We start from the raw sequence: 26,839 nt of genomic DNA, 5'->3' as shown, positions 1-26,839 counted from the left end.
TCGTATTCCCCCAGGGCTGGGACTGAGGGGCGGAGTCCGGCGTTAGGGTGAGTAATTGGCTAGGGGAGATTGTCCTTTCCGCCAGTGAGGTGGGTCAGGATGGAGAGGCGAGGCCTGGGTGCAGCGGAGCTTCTGGATCGTCTCAGACTGTAGAGGTGCAGGGGACTCAGAAGAGGCCGCTCAGAGCCATGGCGGCGGTGGCGGCGGCGGCGGCGGCGGCATTGCGGGCCCGGATCCTGCAGGCGAGTGAGGGTGGCGCCAAGGGGTTGCGAAGCTCGAAATTCGTCCTTTCCATCCGCTCTCTGAGCTAGCCCCTTCATGGCTGACCCTTCTCTGTGCCCATCAGACCTGTGCGGCCCTGTCCCACACCTCACTCAGTACCCGCCTTCGTTGGATCCAGCCCTGGTCTCTCAACCCTGGCCTTTTTATTCTTGAGCCTCCCTCCTTTTCTGGCTCTGGCCCACTGTCCTCTTCGAGGCTTGCCCGGTCCCTGCCGACACTCCCTTGCCCTCACCTCTGTCGGTTTACCCACCGTCTTCCCTTTTACTTCTGCACCAGCCACCTCTCTGCCCCAGAAGCTCCCCTTCTGGTCACCTTTCTTAGCATTGGGCCGGGAACGTCCAAATTGTCCCCTTCCCCCACCCTCCTTCACGGTCTGCAATCCGAGGTAAAGCCTGGGGGCGGGGGTCAGTGAATGAACTTTGAATCTCCTTCTCGGAATGTTCACTCCGTTTTCCCAAAAGCAGTCATTTGCTGAGCTGTTTTCCCCAGCTATGGCTCTTTGCATGTTCCACAGGCTGTGGACTATTGTACCTTTGCTTGCCAAGACTTTATTTAACTTTCTGGCAGAGTTACAGTGTTTTGTTGGCGTTGAATAAGGACACATAGTTAAATGCTCCCAGTTTGTTCCAAGCACGTGCAAAGAATTAAACATTTCTAAAATAGCTGATAGAAAATGGGAACCAAGGAAGGCAAGAAGTGTAAGTTCCAAGTTCCCACCCCAGAGTCAGCTTGTGCTGTGCTGTGCTTAGTCGCTCAGTCTTGTCCCACTGTGCGACCCCATGAACTGTAGCCCGCCAGGCCCCTTTGTCCATGGGATTCTCCAGGCAAGAATACTGGAGTGGGTTGCCATGCCCTCTTCCAGGGGATCTTGCCAACCCAGGGATCGAACCCAGGTCTGCTGCATGGCAGGTGGATTCTTTACCGTCTGAGCCACCAGCGAAGCACCTCTGCCTCTGGGGTTGGGATGGGATGGGGGTGTTCAGATCTTCTCTGAATCTAGTCTAAGGACAGGTGGTTGAGCTACAGGAGCTACATGCCTGAGGCCTGTAGCTGTTTCCAGCTGTTCATAGCCTTTCCCCATTGTTCAGGCCTAGCTAGGACTTATATTATGAGGCAACATTATCAAACCTGCAAGAAACAGCTTTGCTTTTTTTACTCATGTTCAGCTTGGGAACTTCTGTATTTTTGGGCTTATAGGTAACATTAGTATTTATCAGGTTCAGTGAGTTCTACTCCAGAGACTATGCATTTTTAAGATTCTTAGCAGAGTCCGCAAAGGTTCCTGTTTAAATATGCTATTTAATGGGACAGTGTGAATGGATTGGAAGGATTTGTCAAATGATCTGGCCTAACTCATATTTCTTGATGTAATCCTGTTTCTGTTTTTCTAAGTTTTGGTGTGTTTTTTTTTTGTTTTGTAGTCAGAAAACAAAATTTCCACCCTATATTTTCCATTACCAACTTCTCCTGGAAATCTTTTATTGAATTGGCTTTTTTTCCTTTGCCTCTTCTGCCATCACAAGTCATTGAAAGCCTTAAAAAAAACTATGTTGTCCTTTGTATCAAGGAAAAGAATCTCCCTCCCCAAGTACTTTATTTTGGAAATAAACACTTTTTTTCTGATTCATTTGCAGAAACTTCTGCATTGACCTGAAAAAGAACAGAGATAATAATTCTAAGCCAATTAGGAGTTACTATAACATGATAGTTTCAGAGTAGTCTCGATTCTGGCAATCCAGATATTATCACTCCCATTTAAAGAAAACTGGTCTTACTATGACTCAGTGACTTTCTTCAGTGATACAGTGGAAAGAACACAGGCTTCACAATCATACTTGGATTCTATTCCAGCTCCACCACATCCTAGTTTTGAGAATATCTGTGAAGATTAGAATTAATGAAGTAAGTTGTTGTTGTTGTTCAGTCACTAAGTTGTGTCTGACTCTCTGTGACCCCACAGACTGAAGCACGCCAGACTTCCCTGTCCTTCACCACCTCCCAGAGTTTGCTCAAACTCATCTCCATTGAGTCAGTGATGCCATTCAACCATCTCATCCTGTCCTCTTCTCCTCCTGCCTTTAGTCTTTCCCAGCATCAGAGTTTTTTCCAATGAGTTGGCTCTTCGAATCAAGTGGCCAAAGTATTGAAACTTCAGTTTCAGCATCAGTCTTTCCAGTGAATATTCAGGACTGATTTCCTTTAAGATTGACTGGGGTTTGATCTCTTTGCGGTCCAAGGGACTCTCAGGAGTCTTCTCCAACACCACAGTTTGAAGGCGTCAATTCTTCAGCGCTCAGTGTTTATTATTGTCCAACTCTCACGTCCATACATGACTACTATAGCTTTGACTAGATGGACCTATATCAGCATAGTAGTGTCTCTGTTTTTTAATACCTGCTTTTTAAACTGTCTAGGTTTGTCATACCTTTTCTTCCAAGGAGCAAGCATCTTTTAATTTCATGGCTGCATTCACCCATCCACTTGTGATTTTGGAGCACAAGAAAATAAAGTCTGTCACTGTTTCCATTTTTTCCCCATCTATTTGCTATGAAGTGATGGGACCAGATGCCATCTTCTTAGTTTTTTGAATGTTAAGTTTTAGGCCAGCTTTTTTGCTCTCGTTCACTTTCATCAAGAGGCTCGTTAGTTCCTCTTCACTTTCTGCCATTAAAGTGGTATCATCTGCGTATCTGAGGTTGTTGATATTTCCCCTGACAGTCTTAAAGGTCTTAAAGTTGATATTTCTTCCGGCAGTCTTAAAAGTCTTAAAGGTTTCCCAGCTAGTAACTGATGTTGCTGAGAATTCAGGACTTAAGTCTAAGCATCTCTTTCTGTGTCAGAACCTGGCCCAAACTTTGGGAAAGGAGATATAAGTAAAATATTCACCAAAAGCCTTCCTATTGTAATGCAATAATTGCTAAACAATAAGACTGCACACAGTACTGCAGGAACCTAGGGAAAGAGCCCCAAACTCAACCTGTGCAATTGTAGAAAAGCTTCCAAAAGGAGTTGATTTCGGTTTGAGTACTGCAAGAGTAGGAGGCCTTTAGCCAGAGAAGGGAGTTCCTGCCAAAGAAAATAGCAAGTGTGAAATAAACATCTAGAGATCAAGAAGTTTGGTGTGACTGGAGATAGGATAGTTCTTTTCAGTAACAGTAGTAATGAGTGTGTCTTGGAAAATGAAGAAAAGACTAAATGACTATCATTTAGTCAAAAACTAAATGATAATGTTTTATTTTACCAGATGTAGTGCCTTCTATGACCTCTTGACAGCAGGGAGGCTATGTGCACGTGACAGAATAAAATTAAGTGGCCTAGAATGCTCTCCTTGGCTGATCTGTACATTTTCTGCCCTATAAGAGAGTTTGCTTATGTGTTAAGTCACTTCAGTCATGTCCAACTTTTTGCGAACCTATAAACTGTAGCCCACCAGGCTCCTCTGTTCATGGGATTCTCCAGGCAAGAATAGTGGAGTGGGTTGCCGTGCCCTCCTCCAAGGAATCTTCCCAAGCCAGGGATTGAACCTGCGTCTCTCTTTTTTTTTGGCCATGTCACACGACATGTGGGATCTCAGTTCCCCAACCAGGGATCAAACCTGCTCCCCCTGCTTTGGGAGCATGGAGTCTTAACCACTTGACACCAGGGAAGTCCGGAACCCGCACCTCTTAAGTCTCCTGCCCTCGCAACCAAGTTCGTTACCACTAGCACCACCTGAGAAGCCAGTAAGAGAGTTTACATGAAGCAAAATTAATATCCCACAATTGCTTGGGTGTATACTCATTCTTTCATTCTGCAGAATATTACTGATTGCTTACTCTAGTCCAGGAATGCCACCAGGTGATGAGGACTTAACTGTCTAGTGTTCTAAGGGAAGACAGACTTAATAATGCTATTCTCTAGTGTGATAAGAGAACTAGAGAAATTCAGGTGTTTTATGAACTCCATAATCAGGTACTTAGCCTCGACCTGAGATTGAGACTTAAAAACTTCCAACTCTGCTACTGTACCGCTCACTCACAGGAGTTAACCTTGTTTTTTCTACTTCAGAGGAGACTAAAACCATTAGATGAGAACGTCCTCAACTTCCTACTAGCAAGCCTACAGAACTGACCTGTACCTGTACCCAAAGTGATAGGGAGCTCAAGAATAGACGTGAGCCAAGCAAATGGGATGAAACAACTCCAGGCAAGAGGGAGCAGCACGTGCAAGGGCAGTGTGAGCACAAGACGTGTTCTGAATGCCTGGAGCATAGAGAGAGCAAGGAGGAGAGCAGCAAACTAGCAAACTAGAGAAGTAAAGATACTATGTAGAGTCTTCTAAGCAACATCGAGGTGAGTCTTTATCTCAAGGACAACGGAAAGCCATTGGTGGGTTTTAAACGAAGGAGTGATCTGACCAGGTTTGTGTTTTAAAAAGACCCTTTGGCTCTGGAGTGGAAACAAGAATCAGAGGTTTAAGATTGAAGGCTGAGAGACCTGTTAGGAATCATTACCTGTTTGGAAACCCAGGTAAGAGACAATAATGATGTAGAGTGAGAAGAGGGAGCAAGAAAAGGGTTGCATTTCCAAGACTTCTGGGAGGACAGATTGCCAGGACTTGTTTGATTCACTGAGGAGAGAGAGAGAGAGAAGAGTTAGGGTGACATTTAAGTTTCTGGTTCGGCACCTAGGTGGATATGAGCCCCATTCACTGAAAGGTGGGTTGTAGGAAACAGAGCTGGTTGGTGGGAGGATGATGAGGAAGTCAGCCTTTTCCAACATGGACCTAAATAATATCCAAATAGAGATATGGTGAAGACAGTTATGTAAGTATTACCTGATGAGGAAGATTCTGGTGAAGAATTAAAGGTTTGGGCATCACCAGGATCTAGCTAATTAAACCACTGGTGTTAATGAAATCACCCAAGGAGAGTTGGGACCTCTCCTTGTTCAGGAACTCAAGCAGTTAGAGGCCAGGTATGGGAGAAGGAATCAACAAAGGAGGCAGAGAAAATGTGGCCCTAGAGATAGAAAAGATACCAGGGCATCACAGAATATAAGTGGAAAGGGGATTTGGGACAGGTGGTCTGGTTAACTCTTCACCTCTGCTGAGAGTTTAAGTACAAGAAGGACTGGGAAGAGTCCATGGTATGGAGGAAGTCACTGGTGTTCAGTCATAAAGGTAGGAGTTGATTGAGGAGCTAGTGGGAGATGAAGAAATAACGGTAATTCTTATAGAGAACCCTTATTATTGGATGGAGAGAGGTTAAGATACAGGAAAGAAAGGATAATCAGTGGAATTGTCTGAGGCAGGAGGAAGAGTTGACTTCAGAGCACAGATTCAGAGATTAGCCTTAAATTGGCAGACATACTTCAGTCAGAAGTTGACTGTGCACCTCTGTCTCCCAGTTACTCTGTCCTCATGAACCTTGGTAGCTGCCTTCTCTATAAGAGGTAAAAGGAAAAGATCATGAGCATTGGTCAGTTTGGTAGGGTTGCTAGTAGGAAGTTGAGGAAGTTTCCATCTCATGATTTCTGTTTCCTCTGAAGTAGAAAAAATAAGATCAGCTCAGTGAGAGGGAAAGGAACAGAGTTGAAAATTTTAAGGAAATTGGTATGTTTTGAAATAGCAAGGAATGTGAGCAAATAACTATTTGTAGTAATACAATAATACTAGCAATGTTTAATGAGCACCAACTATATGCTAGCTGTTTTTCATACCTGAACAGTCTTGATCTCGTAATGCTATAAAGTAGATAAACAAGATGCTGTACCTGTCCCCATGGAATTTATAGTCTTGGGGTAAAAAACAAATACCTAGGCTATTACAACACAGACAAATAAACTCAGTAGGGAAATACTGACTACTAGGTGTACAGAAAAATACACCTAACCAAGTCTGGGGTGGGGAACATCAGGCAATATAGCTATTGAACACCTATTGTGTACCGGGTACTATATTGGTATTGGGAACGTGGCTATAAGACATGGTGGTCTCCAGGAGGGTGTTGCTGGTTTGAAATAGCTTTTGTGGTGAAAGGAGAAGCCGCAGACTAGGCATTTTGACAGACTGCTGGCCCAAAGGACCAGCACCTTTTCCTCTGGATAGTGCTGTCTGCACACAAACAGATTCTTGTACTTTATGCAGCCCTAAACTCTTTGGTTAACGTGGTCTCTCTTCAGATAAGGAAATAGGTTATTAGACTGCACCTTCCTTTTATATTCCAGTCTTGAGTATTTTAGTTTGCTCACTTCGATTAGACTTCTATATTTCTTAAATCAACTTCCTTAGCATATATACAAACTATTTTTTGAGAGTGACTTTATTTTAACTGATCCCCCCACCCTAACCATTTGCTGATTAAATTCTATTAAATATAACACAGTCTTTTCCTCTTAGGTGTATGTGGCATTTTTAAAAATAGCTTTATTAAAATAAAATTGATCTAAGATAAAGTGTATAATTTGATGTTTAATATTTGTATACACCTGTGAAAACATCACAGTCAAGATAGTGAATATATTAATTGCCCCAAAATGTATCCCTCAGACCTTCATCTTTTCTTCCACCATCATCTCTAGGTAACCACTGAATTGCTTTCTGACACTATGGTTTACATTTTCTAGTTTTATATAGGTACTCTTCTTAAGTCTAACTTCTTTCACTCATTATAATTATTATAATTATCCATGTTGCATTATCAATAATTGATTCCTTTTCATTGCTGAGTAGTATTCTAATATCTGAATATACCATACTAGTTTCCCTGTTCACCCATCCAACCTTTGAGTTGCTCCCAAATTTTACATTACCAGTAAAACTACTATGAACTCTCGTATTTAAGTATTTGTATGGGCATATTATACATACATTTGACACTTGGTTATATACTGTCTTATATTCAACACCTATTGTGTTAGACACCATCTTAAGTGTTTTCTTATTTTTAGATTTAGATTTATCAGGCCAAAACTAGAAAAATACAGTCTAATGACCAAAAAACACTTTTTTTAAATGAGGACTATTCTAGAAATTGAACACGGAATTGTTATGAGTTTTTGTTCTCTCATAGTTTGCTATGTCTCACAGCCTCACAGCTTTTCTCTTTAAAGACTATATGACCCTTGAGAGCAAACACCAAGTCCTTCTTCATATACCCATAGTAACTAGTAGAATACTGAGCAGATAGTGGCCATTCACTAAGTTTTTAATAATTTTCTGCTCTCATTTATCAAAATAATCACTCTTTTACCTCCCAGGTATCTTCCAAGGTGAATTCCAGTTGGCAGCCAGCATCCTCCTTCTCTTCGTCTTCAGTGGTGAGTTTATTTGGTAATAAAGGTTGACTTCTGAAAAGGAGTCCAGTACAGTTTGGGGGTATTTTCTTTACATCATTGTGATCAGAATTTATCTGAAGTTTTCTGTCTTGATTTTCTTATCTTGCATTATGTCTGTTATGTTGTAAGCACTTCCAGGATTGCAAAGTGATCTTTATGACTATGTTTTTTTTTTTTAATAATTTTATTTATCTGGGACTGTGCTGGTCTTCGTTGCTGCCCAGGCTGTTCTCTAGTGTGGCCAGTCGGGGCTCCTCTCTAGTTGCAGTGTGCAGGCTTCTCATTGCCATGGTTTCTGTTATTGCAGAGAGCGGGCTTTAAGGCACTCGGGCTCCGTAGTTGTGGCACATGGGCCCAGTAGTTGTGGCTCCCAGGCTCTAGAGTGCAGGTTCAATAGTGTGGCACACGGGCTTTGTTGCTCCATGGCATGTGGGGTCTTCCTAGACCAGGGATTGAACCCATGTCTCCTGTATTGGCAGGCGGATTCTTTACCCCTGAGCCACCATGACTATGACTTTTAATGCCTATGTAATATTCTATCAAGTAGATATTGTGTGAATTAACTAATAATTTTCCCAAATAACATTTAAATTTATTCCTTTTTTCATTATTATAAAACAAACATTTATTTATATCTTCTTTTGTTATTTTTACTTCTTTTATATTATTTCCCTTCTGAACTGGGATTACTGTTTCCAAAGATACAAACATTTTTGTGACTTCTAAAGGTTTTCTTGACCGTACCGCAAAGGTTGTCCTCTTTACAACCTTTAGAGTTGTTTTTACAGACCTACTGTCTGTTAGCCATTTGCAGTAACTAAACCTGATCTGTAAGGACTGGTGCTCAAAATCCTGTTGAGGTAGAAGCATGCACATATTATAACATAGTAGTCTTTCACCTTTTTTTTTTTACATTTTTTTTTCCATTTATTTTTATTAGTTGGAGGCTAATTACTTTACAATATTGTAGTGGTTTTTGTCATACATTGACATGAATCAGCCATGGATTTACATGTATTCCCCATCCCGATCCCCCCTCCCACCTCCCTCTCCACCTGATTCCTCTGGGTCTTCCCAGTGCACCAGGCCCGAACACTTGTCTCATGCATCCAGCCTGGGCTGGTGATCTGTTTCACCCTAGATAATATACATGTTTCGATGCTGTTCTCTCAAAACATCCCACCCTCACCTTCTCCCACAGAGTTCAAAAGTCTGCTCTGTACTTCTGTGTCTCTTTTTCTGTTTTGCATATAGGGTTATCGTTACCATCTTTCTAAATTCCATATATATGTGTTAGTATACTGTAATGTTCTTTATCTTTCTGGCTTACTTCATTCTGTATAATGGGCTCCAGTTTCATCCATCTCATTAGAACTGATTCAAATGAATTCTTTTTAATGGCTGAGTAATACTCCATTGTGTATATGTACCACAGCTTCCTTATCCATTTGTCTGCTGCTGGGCATCTAGGTTGCTTCCATGTCCTGGCTATTATAAACAGTGCTGCGATGAACATTGGGGTGCACATGTCTCTTTCAGATCTGGATTCCTCAGTGTGTATGCCCAGAAGTGGTATTGCTGGGTCATATGGTAGTTCTAATTCCAGTTTTTTAAGAAATCTCCACACTGTTCTCCATAGCGGCTGTACTAGTTTGCATTCCCACCAACAGTGTAAGAGGTCTTTCACCTTTTTTGGCCCAGAGACCACATTTGAAAATTTAATGAAAACAAGCTGCTTCTTAGAAAAGCTACACACAGAAATGTTTTTTAAGAATATTTTGATCATAAAAATAAGACATGGTCATGGTAATGTGCCAGAAAGTCAACTGGGCCAACAAATCATAATAGCTAATCTTTGTTAACACAGAGTCTGCTGCTTTTTTAGTATAAGCTTGTCAGCAACATGGGCTTCCCCGGTGGCTCAGATGGTAAAGAATCTGCCTGCAGTGCAGGAGACCCAGGTTCAACCCCTGGGTCAGGAAGATCCCCTGGAGAAGGGAATGGCTACCCACTTTAATATTCTTGCCTGAAGAATTCCATGGACAGAGGAGTTTGGCAGGCTATAGTTCATGGAGTCGACTTTCACTTTCTCAGTGACATATGTTTACTCATGGAGTTCCACTGTGTAATTACAGGGAATTTTCAATTTACAGAGAGATCACAGTATTGAGAGGTCCTGCCCCATCTTAATAAGCTCTACAGAAGAGTATATTGTGTGTTTCTTTCCTAGTGGTGACATTTCTAGAAAGCAGAAAATTCAGTTATCAACCCCAGTTCTTTTCTCCTTGTGAAAGGGAAAGAGAAGTAAAGCAATTAACTAATACAAAGTATGTGTTTATTTTTCTTCTCCCCCAGCCAACTGTAAAACTCTTCATTGATGGGAAATTTATTGAATCCAAAAGTGACAAATGGATCGACATCCACAATCCCGTAAGGAATGCTGCTTTGGGGCCTGAACTCACTAGCCTAGAATTCTGGGAACACAGTGGGAAAAATAAGGACCTGGGTCTCTATTGTGAAGCACATAGCGCTGCCCCTGTGAGTATATGAAGAAGGTGGGGCAGGGGCAAAGGATGATTGATGTGCTGCCTTTTCCATCAGGCCACCAATGAGGTCATTGGTCGGGTCCCTCAGTCCACCAAGGCTGAAATGGATGCAGCAGTTTCTTCCTGCAAACGTACTTTTCCTGCGTGGGCAGACACTTCAATATTAAGCCGTCAGCAGGTCCTGCTCCGCTATCAACAACTCATTAAAGAGAACTTGGTAAGAAAGCTGAATGGTATAATTTCCCAAAGTGTTATTTCGGTGCTAGTTGTCACTCTATTCATAGAGGCCCTGTCAGCTGCCCTCCTTAACTGTACAATCCAGAGAGACATAGATCATGGCTCTCTCCCTCCAGGGATTCCTGACTTTTATTCTTTTTTGGCTGCCTGAGAACTAAAGGAAGGCACATCCTTGCGTTGTTTTCTATTTGTGTGTTTTCTCCATAGAAAGAAATTGCCAGGTTGATCACGCTGGAACAAGGGAAGACCCTGGCAGATGCTGAAGGAGATGTGTTTCGAGGCCTTCGTAAGCAGGGAGTCCCTCTGGGGGAGTTCAGGGACATTGGGAAGAAGCAAAGGAAGATAAGAGTCACCCAGAGTGGGGGACTGCTGCTTCCTTTATGTAGGTTTTGCTATCCCAGGATATCCTAATACTTGCGGGAAATGACAGTACCTGGGTATCTGTGCTGTTGGTTTACTTCATTATTGTACTGCAGTGATCTTCCAGTTGGTTTATGCATTTCACTGCCTCCTTCCCATTCAGATGATCTCACTTCATGCAACCTCTTCACATAGCGAATCAGTGCTTTCTCCGTCTGTCACTGGCCTTGCCACTCAGGGCTGACTGGAGCATGATGAAGCTAGGTACTGGGCAGTGTGAAGAGCTGCCCGCCTGACTGCTGCTTCTCTGTTCCAGAGGTGGTTGAGCATGCCTGCAGTGTGACGTCCCTCATACTAGGGGAGACCATGCCATCCATCACCAAAGACATGGACCTTTATTCCTACCGTCTGCCTCTGGGGGTGTGCGCAGGCATCGCTCCCTTCAATTTTCCTGCCATGATCCCCCTTTGGATGTTTCCCATGGCCATGGTGTGTGGAAATACCTTCCTGATGAAACCATCAGAGCGAGTGCCTGGAGCAACTATGCTTCTTGCCAAGTTGTTTCAGGACTCTGGTGCCCCTGATGGAACGCTGAATATCATCCATGGACAACATGAAGGTACCTGCCCCTCTGGACCTGGCCCTTAATCTGGCGACCAAAAGCCAAAGTGTTGAGTCAGTGATGGGGTGTTTTAGGGATGAAAGGATTTACTAATAATAGGTAACCTCCTTGTTTGAAGAAATGTTTGTTGACTGTTTTGCCATCTCTGTGCTAAGGTAACTAACTGGGGAGTAGCAGTGCTTCTTGCCCTACAGAATAGATTAGGACAAATAACTATGGTTGGGGCAAGATAGGTAAAATTAAAGAGAAAGTTTTCATTTCAATACTGAGGGGACTTACATTATTTAACTCAGAATTTATAGACCGCAGAGGTACCGAAGTCCTTCTGATTCATGTAATAATGGCTGATACTTAAAAAAGTGCTTCCTTGTTTCAAGCTCTCTGTTCCCAATGCCTTCCATCTGTTGTCTCATTTAATCTTTACAATCACTCTTTCAGGTAGGTACTATTATCTTCCCATTTTACAGATGAGAAAATTGGGGCATAATGAAATTAGCTGATTTTGCCCAAAGTCATGTTGCTGGAAACTGTCAAAAGTTGGGATGTGTATACCTAAACAGGCCAACCATGGTTTTTACTTTTAAATACTGTGCTCTCTTGCCTCTCACATGAGGGCACAGTAATATCTGAGAGTTCCAGTGCAAGTGACAGTTGAGGAAATATTCATAAAAGACAAAAGGAGGAGTCAAGTATTGAAAGGCTTTTATTTTGGAGGAAAATAGGAGTTGTAACCTTCTGAGTTAAAGTAAAAATTCTGGACTAGCAATTGGGAAAAATAATGAAAAAGAAGAGGTTAAATAGAATTGGTAGTTTAAAGAATTTAAGAGAGGGACTTTTCTTGTGGTCCTGTGGTTAAGACTCTGCACTTCCATTGCGGGGGGCGGGGGGGGGGGGCGGGAAGAGGGCGCAGGTTTAGTCCCAGGTTGGGGAGCTAAGATCCAACTAATGGTGCTGCGTGACCAAAAAAAAAAAAAAAAGAATTTAAGAGAACAAGGACAGAACTCCAAAAGGGGATTCCAGGGCAAGAAAACAAAAGTATGAAACTTCTCATTCATAGCAGTGAGAAAAGGACATATTTGCTATTCTGAGAAGCCCATAGCCCCTTCTTCTTTTGTGATAATCATTTATTTTCTTCTTAAAGCTGTAAATTTTATTTGTGATCATCCGGATATCAAAGCAATCAGCTTTGTGGGCTCCAACCAGGCAGGAGAGTACATCTTCGAGCGAGGGTCAAGACATGGCAAGAGAGTTCAAGCCAATATGGTGACTTCTTATTCCTTTTTCCCCCAAATTCTGTTTTATGTATTAAAATTACCTGGAAAAAGCCCTTCAGCAGAGGGACCACTCATCCCACTCTAATGCCAGTGTTTCTTTATTCACATTTCATCCTGGTTGTCTTCACTTTAACCACAAACGTTGTGATGAGTTTTATACTGAGAATAAATTTAATTTAATTTAATCTGAATAAATCTTTTATTTTATCCAGGTAATCTCGGTGATAAAGTCACATTTCTCCTGAAGAAAGATATTCAGATTCTTTGGGCTCTAGCCCAAAATTGTGTTTCTGGCCCTGTTTCTTCCTTCAGCCCATGGTTTCAGCTAGTCCTCATCCTTCCTGCCTTTAGGGCAAATCCTAACTACTAATGTTAAAGATATGATCTTCCCTAAGAGTCCAGGCTATTTAAGGCACTGTGGTGGTGGTGGTTTAGTAAAGAGCCAAATATCCCTGTATGATATCTGAGTGTGGTTTACTTGGTTGCACAGTTTTGCTGTTCCTTAGTAACTAGATCCTTGCCAAATACTTTGTGGTCATTTATACTAAATATAATGTCCAGTTGCCATTCTTACCCTTCCACTAATATTGCAGAAAGGGAAGCCACTTATCCACAGGCTTAGAAACTATTCATAATATGCCCATTTATTTCTTTTCATGGCTGGATGTATTTTGGCCAATTTGATTTATGCCCCTGCCAGTTCACTACATTTCGTCAATGAATTTTGTGTCTAACGTTAATACTCTGTGTAACGCGATACAGTTAAGTAGCAGACAAGGTATATATTCATGTGTTCAACTATAGCTATATCTATAAATATGTGGAAATGACCCTGTATTATCCTGTATAGAAATTTATGAGACTGTGTGTCTATAAACAAGTCAATTAGGGGAACTTCTTTCTACAAATTATCTATCAGGAGGTCTCCCTCCTGTTTTGCCTTTCAGCTGGCTACTGGAAACCCTTTGTTTACATCGCTCTTCATATAACTAGAAACCCTAACAAACAACAGATTCTTTCCTACCTAACTTAGAAAAGAGAAGGGAGTTCTCCTTGGTTCCTGGATGAAGTGTTTACCCTGTCAATCTGAATATAATTTAGACAGTATTTTGTTTGGGGTAGGTTTTTTTTTAAAAAAAAGTTTTGATCTAAACAAACACCTGTCAGGCTTTCAGCTGAGAAAATGAAGAAAAAGTAACTTGGAGACTTTACTCAGTGTTACCAGGACTTATGCAATTTCAAAATAATAAATCTCCTTTCAAAGCAACATAGGATAAATTCTCAAGTCCTTTTCTTAAATTCTCATCTGAAAACTTAGACTCTTTAATTTCTTAGCCTAGTTGTATTTTACCAAGGAAGATTCATGTACTTTCTGTATTTCCTTAGGGAGCCAAGAACCATGGAGTAGTCATGCCAGATGCAAATAAGGAAAATACCCTGAACCAGTTGGTTGGGGCAGCATTTGGAGCTGCTGGTCAGCGCTGCATGGCTCTTTCAACAGCAATCCTTGTGGGAGAAGCTAAGAAGTGGCTGCCAGAGCTGGTAGAACGTGCCAAAAAACTAAGAGTCAATGCAGGTAACCAATTTTTAGACTTTGCATCTCTAGCACTAAGCTCTGGGTTTTTGCATTGGCCTTGTCCAGTGGGAGCAATCATGTTTATTCTTATCACTGCCTCTCTTTGTACTGGATTACTTGCCATTCAGATTCATCTTTAGTTATCACTCATCATTTATGTTCATAAAGACCTTAAATACTTCTGTGTTGTTTTACAGGAGACCAGCCTGGAGCTGATCTTGGCCCTCTGATCACCCCCCAGGCAAAAGAGCGTGTCTGTAATCTGATTGATAGTGGAACAAAGGAAGGAGCTTCCATCCTTCTTGATGGGCGAAGTATTAAAGTCAAAGGTTATGAAAATGGGAACTTTGTTGGGCCAACCATCATTTCAAATGTCAAGGTGAACAACTCTAAATTATTTATTTCACAAACATGTGAGCTGAAGGCACCACTGGAGACAATGGAATCTTATTCCTCTAATTTATAAATGAAGACATTTAATGACTAGAGACCTCATCTCTTGCCAGAATTACTCAATTATTTTATCTCAAGTCCAAATGAGTCACCCCTCCTGACTCCCAACCTCTTTCCACTATATCAATGGTTGGAAGACTTTCCCTTAAGGGATAAAGAGTAAATATTTTTGGCTTTGCAGGGATAAATAGCCTCTGTCACAAATACAATATATCAACCACCCAGTGTTTATTGAGCCCTCCCAGTACTGGCTCAGCAGTAAAGAATCCACCTGCAATGAAGGAGACCCAGGTTGAATCCCTGGGTTGGGAAGAGCCTCTGGAGGAGGAATAGCAACCCACTCTAGTATTCCTGCCTGAGGAATTCCATGGACAGATGAACATGGCAGGGTAGAGTCCATGGGGTTGCAAAGAGTCGGACACGACTGAGTGACTAACACTTGCACTTCACTTTCAGTGTTTATTGAATACCTGCATCTTCACCAGAAAGCAACAAAAGAAAGAATTGGTGTCAATTTTTATATTTATCAAAACTCTGAAAGTTGCTTATCTAAAATTAATGAGGGTTTTTTTTTCTGAAGTTCATATATCCCCACTATTCCTATTATAATCCTGAATAATCAAGAGTTGAATCTAGGTATAATAGAAATTATGAGATTTCTTGCCACAGAATCACTGAGAAAAAAATCCACTTATCCAGCTACAAACACAGCTGCAGTGGTGAAAGATGTTTTGAATGTTTAATGTGACCTGATACCAAAATAAAAATGGACTGACTCATTTAGAAGGCAAAGGAATGAATGAGAAAGGGTTATTTATGTTACAGAAAACTTACCACAGGATTTCTTTAAATAGAAAAATTCTCCTGTTATATTTTTAATAAATATTTGATTTCTAAAATGAATTTTCAGGTAGCTTTTCAGTAACATAACAGTTGTGTAAACAAGTAGTACAGGCATAAATCAGGAAGCTAGTGATGGGTCATGAGATCAAAAAATACAGTGCATAAAAGAAAGGACTGTAGTTATGTCATTATAGAAATACAAGTTTCAAGTTACTTATGATTGGTAGCTTGGAAGATGCAACATGGCAAGAAAGGACTTTTTTTTTTTTACAGGTGATTTAAAATGAAAAGAGATTACTAACCTAAAAACTGTGCATGTAAGCTGTGGGTAATAAAATACCAAATAAGCAAAATATACTGACTTCTTTTCCAATGCATCACTCCTGGCAGCCAAACATGACCTGTTACAAGGAGGAGATTTTTGGCCCAGTTCTTGTAGTTCTGGAAACAGACACTTTGGATGAAGCCATCAAGATTGTAAACGACAACCCATATGGAAATGGGACAGCCATCTTCACCACCAATGGAGCTACTGCTCGGAAATATTCCCACCTGGTGGATGTTGGACAGGTTTGTGAACAGAATTTTTGGGAGATTCTTGTAGCCATTTACAGTTTCCTGTGTAAGGGGAGAAGGTTAAATTAAACAGTGATCAGTCACTGCCCTTTGCTCTCCCTTGATGCCCCGTTTCTTCCTCAGGAATAAAAGTTCATGGGATGGAGGATCGGGTGGAAGGTGGGTAGTTAAATTGGCCTCTCTGGTGCCCAGCACTTGTGCTTCCAAATGGAGAGTCCCTTTGTGGAGTCGTTTTCTTAGTGGTTGACATGGGTTTGTTCTGCTTTAGGTTGGGGTGAATGTGCCCATTCCAGTGCCTTTGCCAATGTTCTCATTCACCGGCTCTCGCGCTTCCTTCAGGGGAGACACCAATTTCTATGGCAAACAGGTAACTTCAAGTTTTAAAAAAATATTTTTCCTCTAAGAAACTCGCTTGAACATATTCAGGAACAAGGATTCTGCAAGGAAGGGACTGCTGGCAGCTTCTGTGAGGATATATGTTGTTCAGCAGTGCTTGTCAGTAGGTTCCTTAGAAAAGATATAAAAGTTAATAAAAGTTTGCTATTTCCTGAATAACTCAAGGCAACAGTTTTGGGGGAAGAGCATGAGTAAGTCCAAGCTTTTGTACATGCCCTCTCCTCTGCCTATGACCCTTTCTTCCTACATCCCCTTTCTACCCTCCTTCATCTGACTGTTAACCACCAGTTTAAAGTGTGGACTTGCTAAAGAAAGTCACCTCTGACCACCATCCCCTCCAGTGCTGGGTTGGGTAGGTCCCTCAAGTGCTCCCACCACACATTTCCTGTTACAGTCACTCATTTACTAAAAATTTTATTGAGCACCTTCTGTATATTAAACAATATTCTAAATATAATAAATTCTATAAGTATAGCATCAAATAAAAAATAACTATATAAAGCAGATCTGGAACCAAATTACCACCATTGTCACATCCTTCAATTTGTGCATATACCCTAAAGCAAGACCAGGCATGGCACGATCAAACAGTAGAAATGGGTTGGAGCCCAATGAGTGAATGAGGAAGAGAGTAGTAAGAGATGAGGTTAGAGAGGTAGACAGAGGCAAGTCAATGGGACTGTTTAACTCATGTTAAGAAGCCCTTATCACACTGTAATTATTATTATCTGAAGGATGTAGCACCAGAGCAAGTAACCAAATACGTGTTGGACAAATGGCCTAGTGAAAAGTTCTTTGTAGTTCCACAGAAATACAGCGGTTTTGGAACCTTCAGTAAAAAATTACTTGTTTTCTATACAGGTCTCCCTTTATAGGTTAATAATAAATTAACGGTGGGATTACATAGCAGAGTATGACAGTGTGGCCAACTGGTTAAGACAACACTGGTTGTTTCAAGATGGATTATCCAATTTGTGCATTAGTCACAGCCTTTGTAAAATGATTAATTTGATACTATTAAACATTTCAAGGGAAGCAGAGTAAAACTGTTGCTTAAAAGTTTGTTGGTTTGGGGTTTTTTCCCCAACCCCCCATGCCTTTGTTTAATTACTGTACGTTACTCTAGTAAGTGAAGCAGCAGTGAGGCTTCATAGAGTAAAAGACTGACCTTATGCAGAGTTTGAAGTCTTAAATCCTTAGGTAACTAAATTGCTATTTTTCATTCTGTAAAGAAGACATAAAGGTATCATTCTTACATAATAAAATGTAAACTTTAGTTGTATCTTATATTGAAAATATGTAATAATCTCTAAAATTGTTTTCACTATATTAACATGGCCCAGATTTTGTCTATTTAATTCTAGAGGTATATTTTAATCAAACTAGTGAGTTGTGTTCTATCAGTACTCTTCTAGGTTGCTAGTAATTTTGTGTGTTAAATTTGCACACTCTATTCTCTTTTGCTCAAGCCTATTCTTATAAGATAAATACAAGTTTAACAGTTTACATTGTCCAGTTTTTCCATTTAGATGTTCTTGGCTAGTTTTAGCATAATGATAGCTAAGATTTGACTCTTTACTATGTGCCAGGTAATATGTGAAGTGTTTTACGTAGATTATCTCATGAATAATATATTGAATTCTGGTTGCACCTATTCTGCAAGTAGGAACATGAATAGCATTTCACAATACCTCCTTCAAAAGTTGATTAAAAGAAGAATCATGAAACCCCAGGCATATAATGATAACTCTTTTTTTTTCTTTGTTCTCTGTAGGGCATCCAATTCTACACTCAGCTAAAGACTATCACTTCTCAGTGGAAAGAAGAAGATGCTTCTCTTTCCTCACCTGCTGTAGTCATGCCTACCATGGGCCGTTAGAAACAAGTCTGTTCCAGACTCGGTGCATACTGAGTAATCAGTTTATTCTTGACCAACTCCAACTGCCTACTTTACTCGGATCAGATCCCTGGGATTGGAATACCTTGCAACTAAAAACTTTCTCAGGACCATTGACCCCTGTTAAGTTGCTAATAGGGAGACTCCTAGTGTAACTCTGAAACCAGATTTTCACTTACTCTTCATAATTTTATTTTTGAGGTCACTGTTCTAACTGTGAAATGCTTCTCTGGAATAAGAGCTTAGACCTGTTTTCTAAAAATTCTCCCCATTTCTGATGAATGACGTGAAGGGAACATTAGTGTGTGTAAAGAAGATCTCCCAAGGAAGAGGAGCTCTTGGATGCAGACGTAGGTCAAAAATAATTCACCCTTTGGTTGATCCTCAAACACAGTCCTACATAAATGCCAGTGGGTCAGACCCCTCTGCCAGGGTTTGCTGAGCCTCTCATTTATCCCACATTACAAAGACATAATCCATCTCTGCTTATGCCACAGTTGTGACGACTGCTGCTTTCTTTCCTGCTGAATGCCACTTTGTCCTAGTGATTCATGATCACAAATTCTACCGTTGTCACTGTTCCTGCTTCTTAAAAACCACTTACTATGGATACCTCAATTTTGTGGATAAATCAACTTTTTGTTGTTTGTGCCAAGTGTTAAATTTCAGGGTTTGCTTCAGTAATCATTAATTAGTGCTTCAGTCATTAATTTAGATGCCAGCAGGTTTTGTTTTGTTTTTAAGAAAACTATTTCAAAAGTTATATTAGACCCAGAAATCAAGAGGTGTTCCAACCATGAAAGTCAGCCAGACTCTTTTTTTTTAATGTTCAACAGGATCTTGCATTTATTGAGAAATGATTAATGGTTTTAAAAAAAGGCAATGCCCTTTTCTCATTGGTTGAACAAGAAACTGAAGAAACATTACCTATATGTTTTACAATATTTTTCTCTTCCAAAGTTTATTTCTGAAAACAAGTTTTAACCACTGTTCTGCACTTTGAAATCAAATTAATCCTGACTAAATAAGTATAATGGACAAGAACAGAACATTTCTTAGGACCCCTGGTACTCTATTCTGAGTAACAAAGGGTCAGAGAAAATGAACCACCCTTAAAGATACAACCTTGGGTAACACTGTTAAATTCTCCAAGACAAAAATTCTTCCTAAAAATATTCTTCCAGTTTGGAAGGGGAAAACAAAATTCCCACTTTCTGGAGTAGAGACCCAAAACCTTCAAACTCAAGTGTTCTTCAAGTGTGAGCAAAATTCTTACCTAAAGTAAGTCTAACCTGATAACTACCTGCTGAATTTCTTATATTGTGCTTTTCTCTTGCCTGCATTTCTCATTTGTGATACTTTTTAATGAAGGAACCCTTAATGTAAATTAACTGATTAGGGCCTAAGACATTTCAAAGCTCTCTATGTGTGAGGTAGTAGAAGAAATGCATTGACAGCTCTTCTGCAAACATCTTTATGCTTTTTGTTTCTTTGCTATAGCTCGACTTTAAGTCAGAACAGAAATTTATATACTAAACAGAATAGATTCTTTCTGCTCATGCTGGCTGAATCCTGTCTTTCTGATACGGTCTTCACCCACTGAACTAGGAGAAAGCTTCTCATTTCTGATAAGAGTTCTGGTTGTCAGGCAGATGATGTGGGTCATTAATTTTTCTGCTTCCTCATTAGTTACATAGATAATACTAACCTATTCCATGGGGGTTATTTAATGAATTAAGGATGATAAAAACCTTGAAAATGTTTGTGTACTCTGGATTTTAGGGTTAATATTACCACCACCTGCTAGATAGAATGTCATAACCTTCAATCACTTAAGGTGATTGAACTTTAATAAAATCTGTTTTATGACCCTACTGGCCCATTTTTTTTAGGGGGGAGGTCTGCCTTCCTAAAGGTGAAACAATAGAATTGTATAATTTTGTAATAGAATGCTCCTTGTTTTATCTCTTCTTACAGCTGGCAACTGATAGTTCTACTTAATCCAGTCCAACAACTACAGGCTGGGTTGAATGAAAGGTCATTTTTGTCTAAATTCCAAGTGGAATTAAATATAATCTCAGAAACACCTAAGTTTTCCTTATATTTAAGGGAAATCACTCTTTAAGAAATACTAACTCATCAGAACTGTGTTGCTATAATTAGAATCAACTCATTTGGCTAGCTATTTGCTATGCAGAAGAGTTTCTTATTTCTTAGATGTAAAAAAATATCTGTACAGTTCATGCTAGTAGCAGCTAAAAAAGTGGCCTCATTTGAAATTTCTCAGATTCTACATTGTACTCATTGATTATGTACAACAAATTATGAGTAAAAAGCTCTTGAAAAGAATCCCTGTTTTTGTTTTATTATTTTCTTATGGTACCAAACTTCCTTATAATGCCTTTATCTGCTAGCCTGTAGTGACTCAGCTTCCCAGCTCTGTACAAAGCCAAGAGGTACATGGTCATTATGTTTATTCTTACATAAATGATAGTACATATTTTAGCTGGGCTATATATTTCAAAAGGCAACTTACAGGTTTTCCACACTAAAAACACAAATATGCATTTGTATTAAATATATGCTTTCCTTAATATGGACATTGTTATTAAAATGTCCACAATCCAAAAAAAAAAAAGGTCCACAATCTCATACTAATGTTATTACTCGTTTCACTGATCCCTGAGAACTGGCTAGTGAGAAAAGAACTGTGACTTAGAAGAAGCTGCATGAGGAAGAGGAACAGTTACATGTATTGTTTGGTTAGATTATAGCTCCTTACTGTGTCAGACTCTTGTGATCCTTTCTGAATATTGCGTATCAACAGTTCACCAGTAGAGTTTAAGATTGGCACTTGCTGGGTGATGAACGTTTGATCTTGAAACTTACTTTCATCCCTACAATAGTGACAAATTGAGACTTGTCAACAACTGTACACACGTGGAACTTGGTTCAAAAAAAAAGACTTACATTATTCTCACTCAATTCTTGTATGTATAAGATGTCCACAGCCACCACTGCGATCAGGCTCACATTCATTGACTTGTCAAGAGAGCTTACCCAAACTCCTTTGTTGTTTCATCGTCAGGAACAACATAGTCTGGAACTGGAGGTCTAGAACTCTGGCTGTATTTCCTGTAGTGGGGATATGTTCACACTGAGGCAGTGTCATCACATGCCATGTATTTCAACTATACTTTTAAAACTGCTAAAGGGAAATGTTTCAGTTGGATGGGTTTCTAATTTTCAAAAATGCTATTATACACACACAGAGACAGTATATTAGGCAAGTTAATTAAAACTTACATTCTCCTAAAGTTGAGACACTGACTTTAAGAAATGGAAATATTTATGAATATAATCATGATATTCATACAACAGATACTAATTGTGATGGGCAAGGTTGAACTAGACTACTGACCAAAAGCAAGTGCAAAAAATTCCCTTCCCACAAAAAGAATCTCAAAACACAAGAAAGTTACCCAATGGAGATAGACCCAGTATGAAAGTTTTTCCTAATGCTTTGGGAAATCTAGTTTAAGAACAGGAAAATAGGCCCTCTCGCCCTCTGAGACGGCCCACATTCTGTCTATTGAGTATCTCTCTGAGTATTGTGTTTTTCCCTGAATAAATCTGCTTTATTTTGGGGCTATTTAATATAGCCAGATTTTGAATGGGGTTATGCTGCTTTCATATGCACTTTTTTTCATATGCACAAGTTTTAGGAGTGGGGTGTGTCTTTATTTGCTGGCAAATCAACCTACTAAAACTTTTGTAACTCTGTGAAGCCCACTTTCAAATTAGAATCATGTTGATTTCCAGTTCATCACTGAAAATACTACTTGTATTTCTTCTGCCCAGAATGCTTTTTCCACCTCCCTTTTGTTCCTGTTTCCCTTCAGAGGTCAACTCAAGCTTTTACTTCCTCAGAGACTTTTTCTAATCTCAATTAGGTCAGACTCCCCTAATCTAGGCTCTTTTACCACTAAATACCACTCCTTTGAACCTATGTCAGAGTGGTATTTTTCTTTGTGTAATGACTTGAACAATATTTTTCTTCCCATGTAGATCATAAACTCCCTGAAATCAAGCATGATGTCTTTATTTGCTTAACACTATATCCTCAATAAATTGTTGTGTCACTCAGTCGTGTCCGACTCTTTCGACCCCATGGACCATAGCCGCCAAGCTCCTCTGTATGTGGGATTTCCCAGGCATGAATACTGGAGTGGGTTGCCATTTCCTTCTCCAATATATATGGCATTCAATATGTATTATGTTAAATGAATTGATGAATTAAATAAAGTTTAAATATCTCCATAAATTTTTATGGAAATATTTCCATATTTTTCCACATGGAAAGTATGATTTTCCATATTTTTCATTTGCCTTTCATACCACCTTCATTTCTTAAGCAAAAAATCTGTTTTTTTAATTTAGACTGTGCCGGTCTTCATTGCTGTGCTGGTCTTCGTGGGTGTGCTGTGTGGGCTTTCTCTAGTTGTGGCGAGTGGAGATGACTCTCTAGTTGCAGTGCGCAGGCCTTTCATTGCCGTGGCTGCTCTTAGGGTGGAGCACAGGCTCCAGGGCACGCCAGCTTTGGCAGCTGGGCACGTGGCCTCAGCAGTCGCAGCTCCCAGGCTCTCCAGCACAGGATCTATAGTTGTGGCAAAGGGCTTAGTTGCTCCAAGACGTGGGATCTACCTGGCTAAGCCACCAAGGAAGCCCTCTTATGCTAAAAATCTTAAACACTTAGTTTCTTCATATTCCTTTTATCCTTTATCACCATGTCCTGCTTTTTCTTCCTTAGTGTGTCTGTTCCTTTTCTTTATTCCAACTGCCTCTACTCTTGCTTAAATCCCTCACCACACATGCCCAGGGCTGTGCAGCAGCTTCTGCCAGTCCCAGCTCTATATATGTCCTTCGATCTATCATACCTGTCAGTGTGTTAGGTTAAGGTCAGCTCTGAGAACAATGACACAAACCCTTCCAGTAGGAGAATCATTTAAGAGTATGGCTTATTGTTTTTTGTATTCCTCCAAGGCAGAGAAGAAAACTATGCTGCATTACTCCAGAATCTATATTACAAAGTTCAGAATTTTCTGCATGGTTTTTAAGGCTCATCATAATTTAACCTTGAGATTAAACTTTATTTCTAATTACTAATTACTCTTACAAATAGCTGTGAAAAGAAGAGAAGCGAAAAGCAAAGAAGAAAAGGAAAGATATATCCATTTGAATGCAGAGTTCCAAAGAATAGCAAGGAGAGATAAGAAAGCTTTCCTCAGTGATCAATGCAAAGAAATAGAGGAGAACAATAGAATGGGAAAGACGAGATCTCTTCAAGAAAATTAGAGATACCAAGGGAACATTTCATGCAAAGATGGGCTCAATAAGGACAGAAATGGTATGGACCTAACAGCAGCAGAAGATATCAAGAAGAGGTGGCAACAATACACAGAAGAACTACAAAAAAGATCTTCATGACCCAGATAATCAAGATGGTGTGATCACTCATCTAGAGCCAGACATCCTGGAATGTGAAGTCAAGTGGGCCTTAGGAAGCATCACTATGAACAAAGCTAGTGGAGGTGATGGAATTCCAGTTGAGCTATTTCAAATCCTGAAAGATGATGCTGTGAAAATGCTGCACCCAATATGCCAGTAAATTTGTGACCTCAGCAGTGGTCACAGGACCGGAAAAGGTCAGTGTTCATTCCAACTCCTAAGAAAGGCAATGCCAAAGAATGTTCAAACTACCCCACAATTGCACTCATCTCATATGCTAGTAAAGTAATGCTCAAAATTCTCCAAGCCAGGCTTCAGCAATATGTGAACCGTGAACTTCCAGATGTTCAAGCTGGTTTTAGAAAAGGCAGAGGAACCAGAAATCAAATTGCCAACATCTACTGGATCATCAAAAAAGCAACAGAGTTCCAGAAAAACCATCTATTTCTGCTTTATTGACTATGCCAAAGCCTTTGTGTGAATCACAACAAACTGGAAAATTCTTAAAGAGATGGGGATACCAGACCACCTGACCTGCCTCTTGAGAAATCTGTATGCAGGTCAGGAAGCAACAGTTAGAACTGGACATGGAACAACAGACTAGTTCCAAATAGGAAAAGGAGTACGTCAAGGCTGTATATTGTAACCCTGTTTATTTAAATTATATGCAGAGTACATCATGAGAAATGCTGCGCTGGAGGAAGCACAAGCTGGAATCAAGATTGCCGAGAGAAATATCAATAACCTCAGATATGCAGATGACACTACCCTTAATGGCAGAAAGTGAAGAACTAAAGAGCCTCTTAATGAAAGTGAAAGAGGAGAGTGAAAAAGTTGGCTTAAAGCTCAACATTCAGAAAACTAATGTTGAGAAAACTAAGTGTTCAGAAACTAATGTTTCTGAACTAATGCTCAGAAAACTAAGTGTTGCCATCACTTCATGGCAAATAGATGGGGAAATGGTGGAAACAGTGGCAGACTTTATTTTTTCAGGCTCCAAAATCACTGCAGATGGTGATTGCAGCCATGAAATTAAAAGACGCTTACTTCTTGGAAGGAAAGTTATGACCAACCTAGACAGCATATTAAAAAGCAGAGACATATGGCCACTCCTGGTGTCTGAGTGATTCCCTGGGCCCAGCAAAGGGACCAAGTTTCCAGAGCCTTAAAGACAAGGGGTAACAGCCCAAAATACAGACTCATTTTCCACTCTACCTTCATTGGCCGAGCAGCTGCCAAGAACAAAGGTCACATCTCCCGATACCTGGCAAACAAATGCAGTATTGCCTCACTAATCAATTGCTTCTCTGAGGTGCCCAGCAGTGTTTTTGGGGAGAAGCTTTGAGAACAAGTTGAGGAGTGGCTGTCCTTCTATGAGACTGGAGAGATTCCCTGAAAGAATCGATGTCATGAAGGAAGCAATGGTTCAGGCAGAGGAAGTGGCTGCTGAGATTACTAGGAAGCTCGAGAAATAGGAAAAGAAACGCTTGAAGAAGGAAAAGAACAGGCTGGCTGCAATTGCCAAGAGCTGACTCATTTGAAAAGACCTTGATGCTGAGAAAGATTGAGGGTAGGAGGAGAAGGGGACGACAGAGAATGAGATGGTTGGATGGCATCACCGGCTCAATGGACATGAGTTTGAGTAGACTCCAGGAGTTGGTGATGGACAGAGAGGCCTGGCGTGCTGTGGTCCATGGGATTGCAAAGAGTCGGACATGGCTGAGTGACTGACCTGAACTGAATTACTCTCTATCATCACCAAATTTCCTCAAGCCAGGAAGTTTCTCCTTAGTGTTGCCTAAATACCCTCTGGACAAAAGTCCGTATAGTCAAGGCTATGGTTTTTCCAGTAGTCATGTATAGATGTAAGAGTTGGACCATAAAGAAAACTGAGCACTGAAGAATTGATGCTTTTGAACTGTGGTGTTGGAGAAGACTCTTGAGAGTCCCTCGGACTGAAAGGAGAACAAACCAGTCCATCCTAAAGGAAATTAGCCCTGAATATTCATTGGAAGGACTGATGCTGAAGCTGAAGCTCCAATACTTTGGCCACACGATGTGAAGAACTGACTCACTGGAAAAGACCCTGATGCTAGGAAAGATTGAACATGGGAAGAGAACGGGATGACAGAGGATGAGGTGGTGGATGGCATCACCAACTCAATGGACATGAGTTTGAGTAAACTCTGGGAGTTGGTGATGGACAGGGAGGCCTGGCGTGCTGCAGTCTAAAGGTGTCACAAAGAATCAGACTGAGCTACTGAACTGAACTGAAATAGCCTCCCCCCAGTCCTCCCTCTGGGCTTTTTCTCATGGTGTGTACTGAGTCCTAGCATTTTGTGCCCTCCGCACTGTTTCCCACTATCCTATGGGGCACCCACAGTGTTGCCCTCTCAGTCTTCCCTGACTACTCTCACCCACTGACAAATTGTCTGCACTCCAATTACACTTTATTGTGCCACCTAATTTTCCTTGTCACGCTTGGTTTTGTTTGGGAAATAGAACTGTAGGCTCTTGAAATCAAAGGCAATGTCCTTTAATTCTTTTGTATCCCTACAGTACCATGGTACCAAGCATTTAACAATCAGTTGATAAGTGGTTGATTTATTTTAGCCACTTTATAGTTCATTACCAGGGTTGCAGTCACTGATAAAACATGGTGAAGAAAGAAAGTAAAACTAATCATAAAAATAATTATTTGGAGTAACTGTGGTTTTCTGTTTTCCTTTCTAGGTCCCTTTTTTTTTTTTTTTTTGGTATTAAAGAGCCCCATGATTGATATTCAGCTTTGTAATCATTTACTTATCTTTGCAGACCAATAGAATCTTAACAATTGCTATGATTCTCTTTAGTTACCACTCATTCAGCTGAGTAATGTTATACCTTCTTAGGAAGCATTAGTTTAAACACCTAAGATTAATCAATTTTTCTCTCCCCTTTAATTCTAATTCCT

General features: G+C 40.4%; 2 protein-coding genes across 5 annotated transcripts in view; one reads left to right on the top strand and one right to left on the bottom strand.

The window, feature by feature from the left end:
• The first annotated feature begins 29 nt into the window (after positions 1-29).
• On the top strand, positions 30-21,798 carry ALDH6A1 (aldehyde dehydrogenase 6 family member A1). 2 transcript variants are annotated; one of them, XM_065941504.1, is made up of 12 exons: positions 30-242; positions 7,521-7,580; positions 9,954-10,028; positions 10,200-10,361; positions 10,589-10,667; positions 11,058-11,360; positions 12,505-12,626; positions 14,024-14,213; positions 14,411-14,592; positions 15,900-16,079; positions 16,354-16,452; positions 18,256-21,798. In XM_065941504.1, the coding sequence occupies exons 1-12, from the start codon at positions 189-191 to the stop codon at positions 18,358-18,360; spliced, it is 1,611 nt and encodes a 536-aa protein (XP_065797576.1). In that variant the 5' UTR covers positions 30-188; the 3' UTR covers positions 18,361-21,798. The 2 variants fall into 2 exon arrangements, with proteins under 2 accessions (XP_065797576.1, XP_065797577.1); XM_065941505.1 differs by lacking the exon at positions 30-242 and adding an exon at positions 4,407-4,613.
• Positions 16,460-26,839, bottom strand: part of BBOF1 (basal body orientation factor 1) — a 36,246-nt gene continuing 25,866 nt past the window's right edge. For all 3 annotated transcript variants that reach the window (XM_065941508.1, XM_065941506.1, XM_065941507.1), the window contains 4 exons: positions 21,439-21,513; positions 21,161-21,275; positions 17,650-17,705; positions 16,460-16,592 (listed from right to left, as the gene is read on the bottom strand). In XM_065941508.1, coding sequence (XP_065797580.1) covers positions 17,694-17,705; positions 21,161-21,275; positions 21,439-21,513 — 202 coding nt within the window. In that variant the 3' untranslated portion in view covers positions 16,460-16,592; positions 17,650-17,693. The remainder of the gene's footprint in view (positions 16,593-17,649; positions 17,706-21,160; positions 21,276-21,438; positions 21,514-26,839) is intronic.

This window comes from Muntiacus reevesi, chromosome 7, assembly GCF_963930625.1.
Source record: "Muntiacus reevesi chromosome 7, mMunRee1.1, whole genome shotgun sequence".
Classification (NCBI taxonomy): Eukaryota; Metazoa; Chordata; class Mammalia; order Artiodactyla; family Cervidae; genus Muntiacus; species Muntiacus reevesi.
The sequence above is the reverse complement of the archived record's forward strand: the minus strand, read 5'-3'. Positions and strand labels throughout refer to the sequence as shown.

Excerpts from the sequence above, each read along its gene's own strand:
- ALDH6A1 (XM_065941504.1), top strand. The coding sequence starts at position 189 with ATGGCGGCGGTGGCGGCGGCGGCGGCGGCGGCATTGCGGGCCCGGATC. Across the intron at positions 10,029-10,199 it reads GGATCGACATCCACAATCCC|GCCACCAATGAGGTCATTGG; the intron begins GTAAGGAATGCT and ends CTTTTCCATCAG. Across the intron at positions 10,668-11,057 it reads AGATGTGTTTCGAGGCCTTC|AGGTGGTTGAGCATGCCTGC; the intron begins GTAAGCAGGGAG and ends TCTCTGTTCCAG.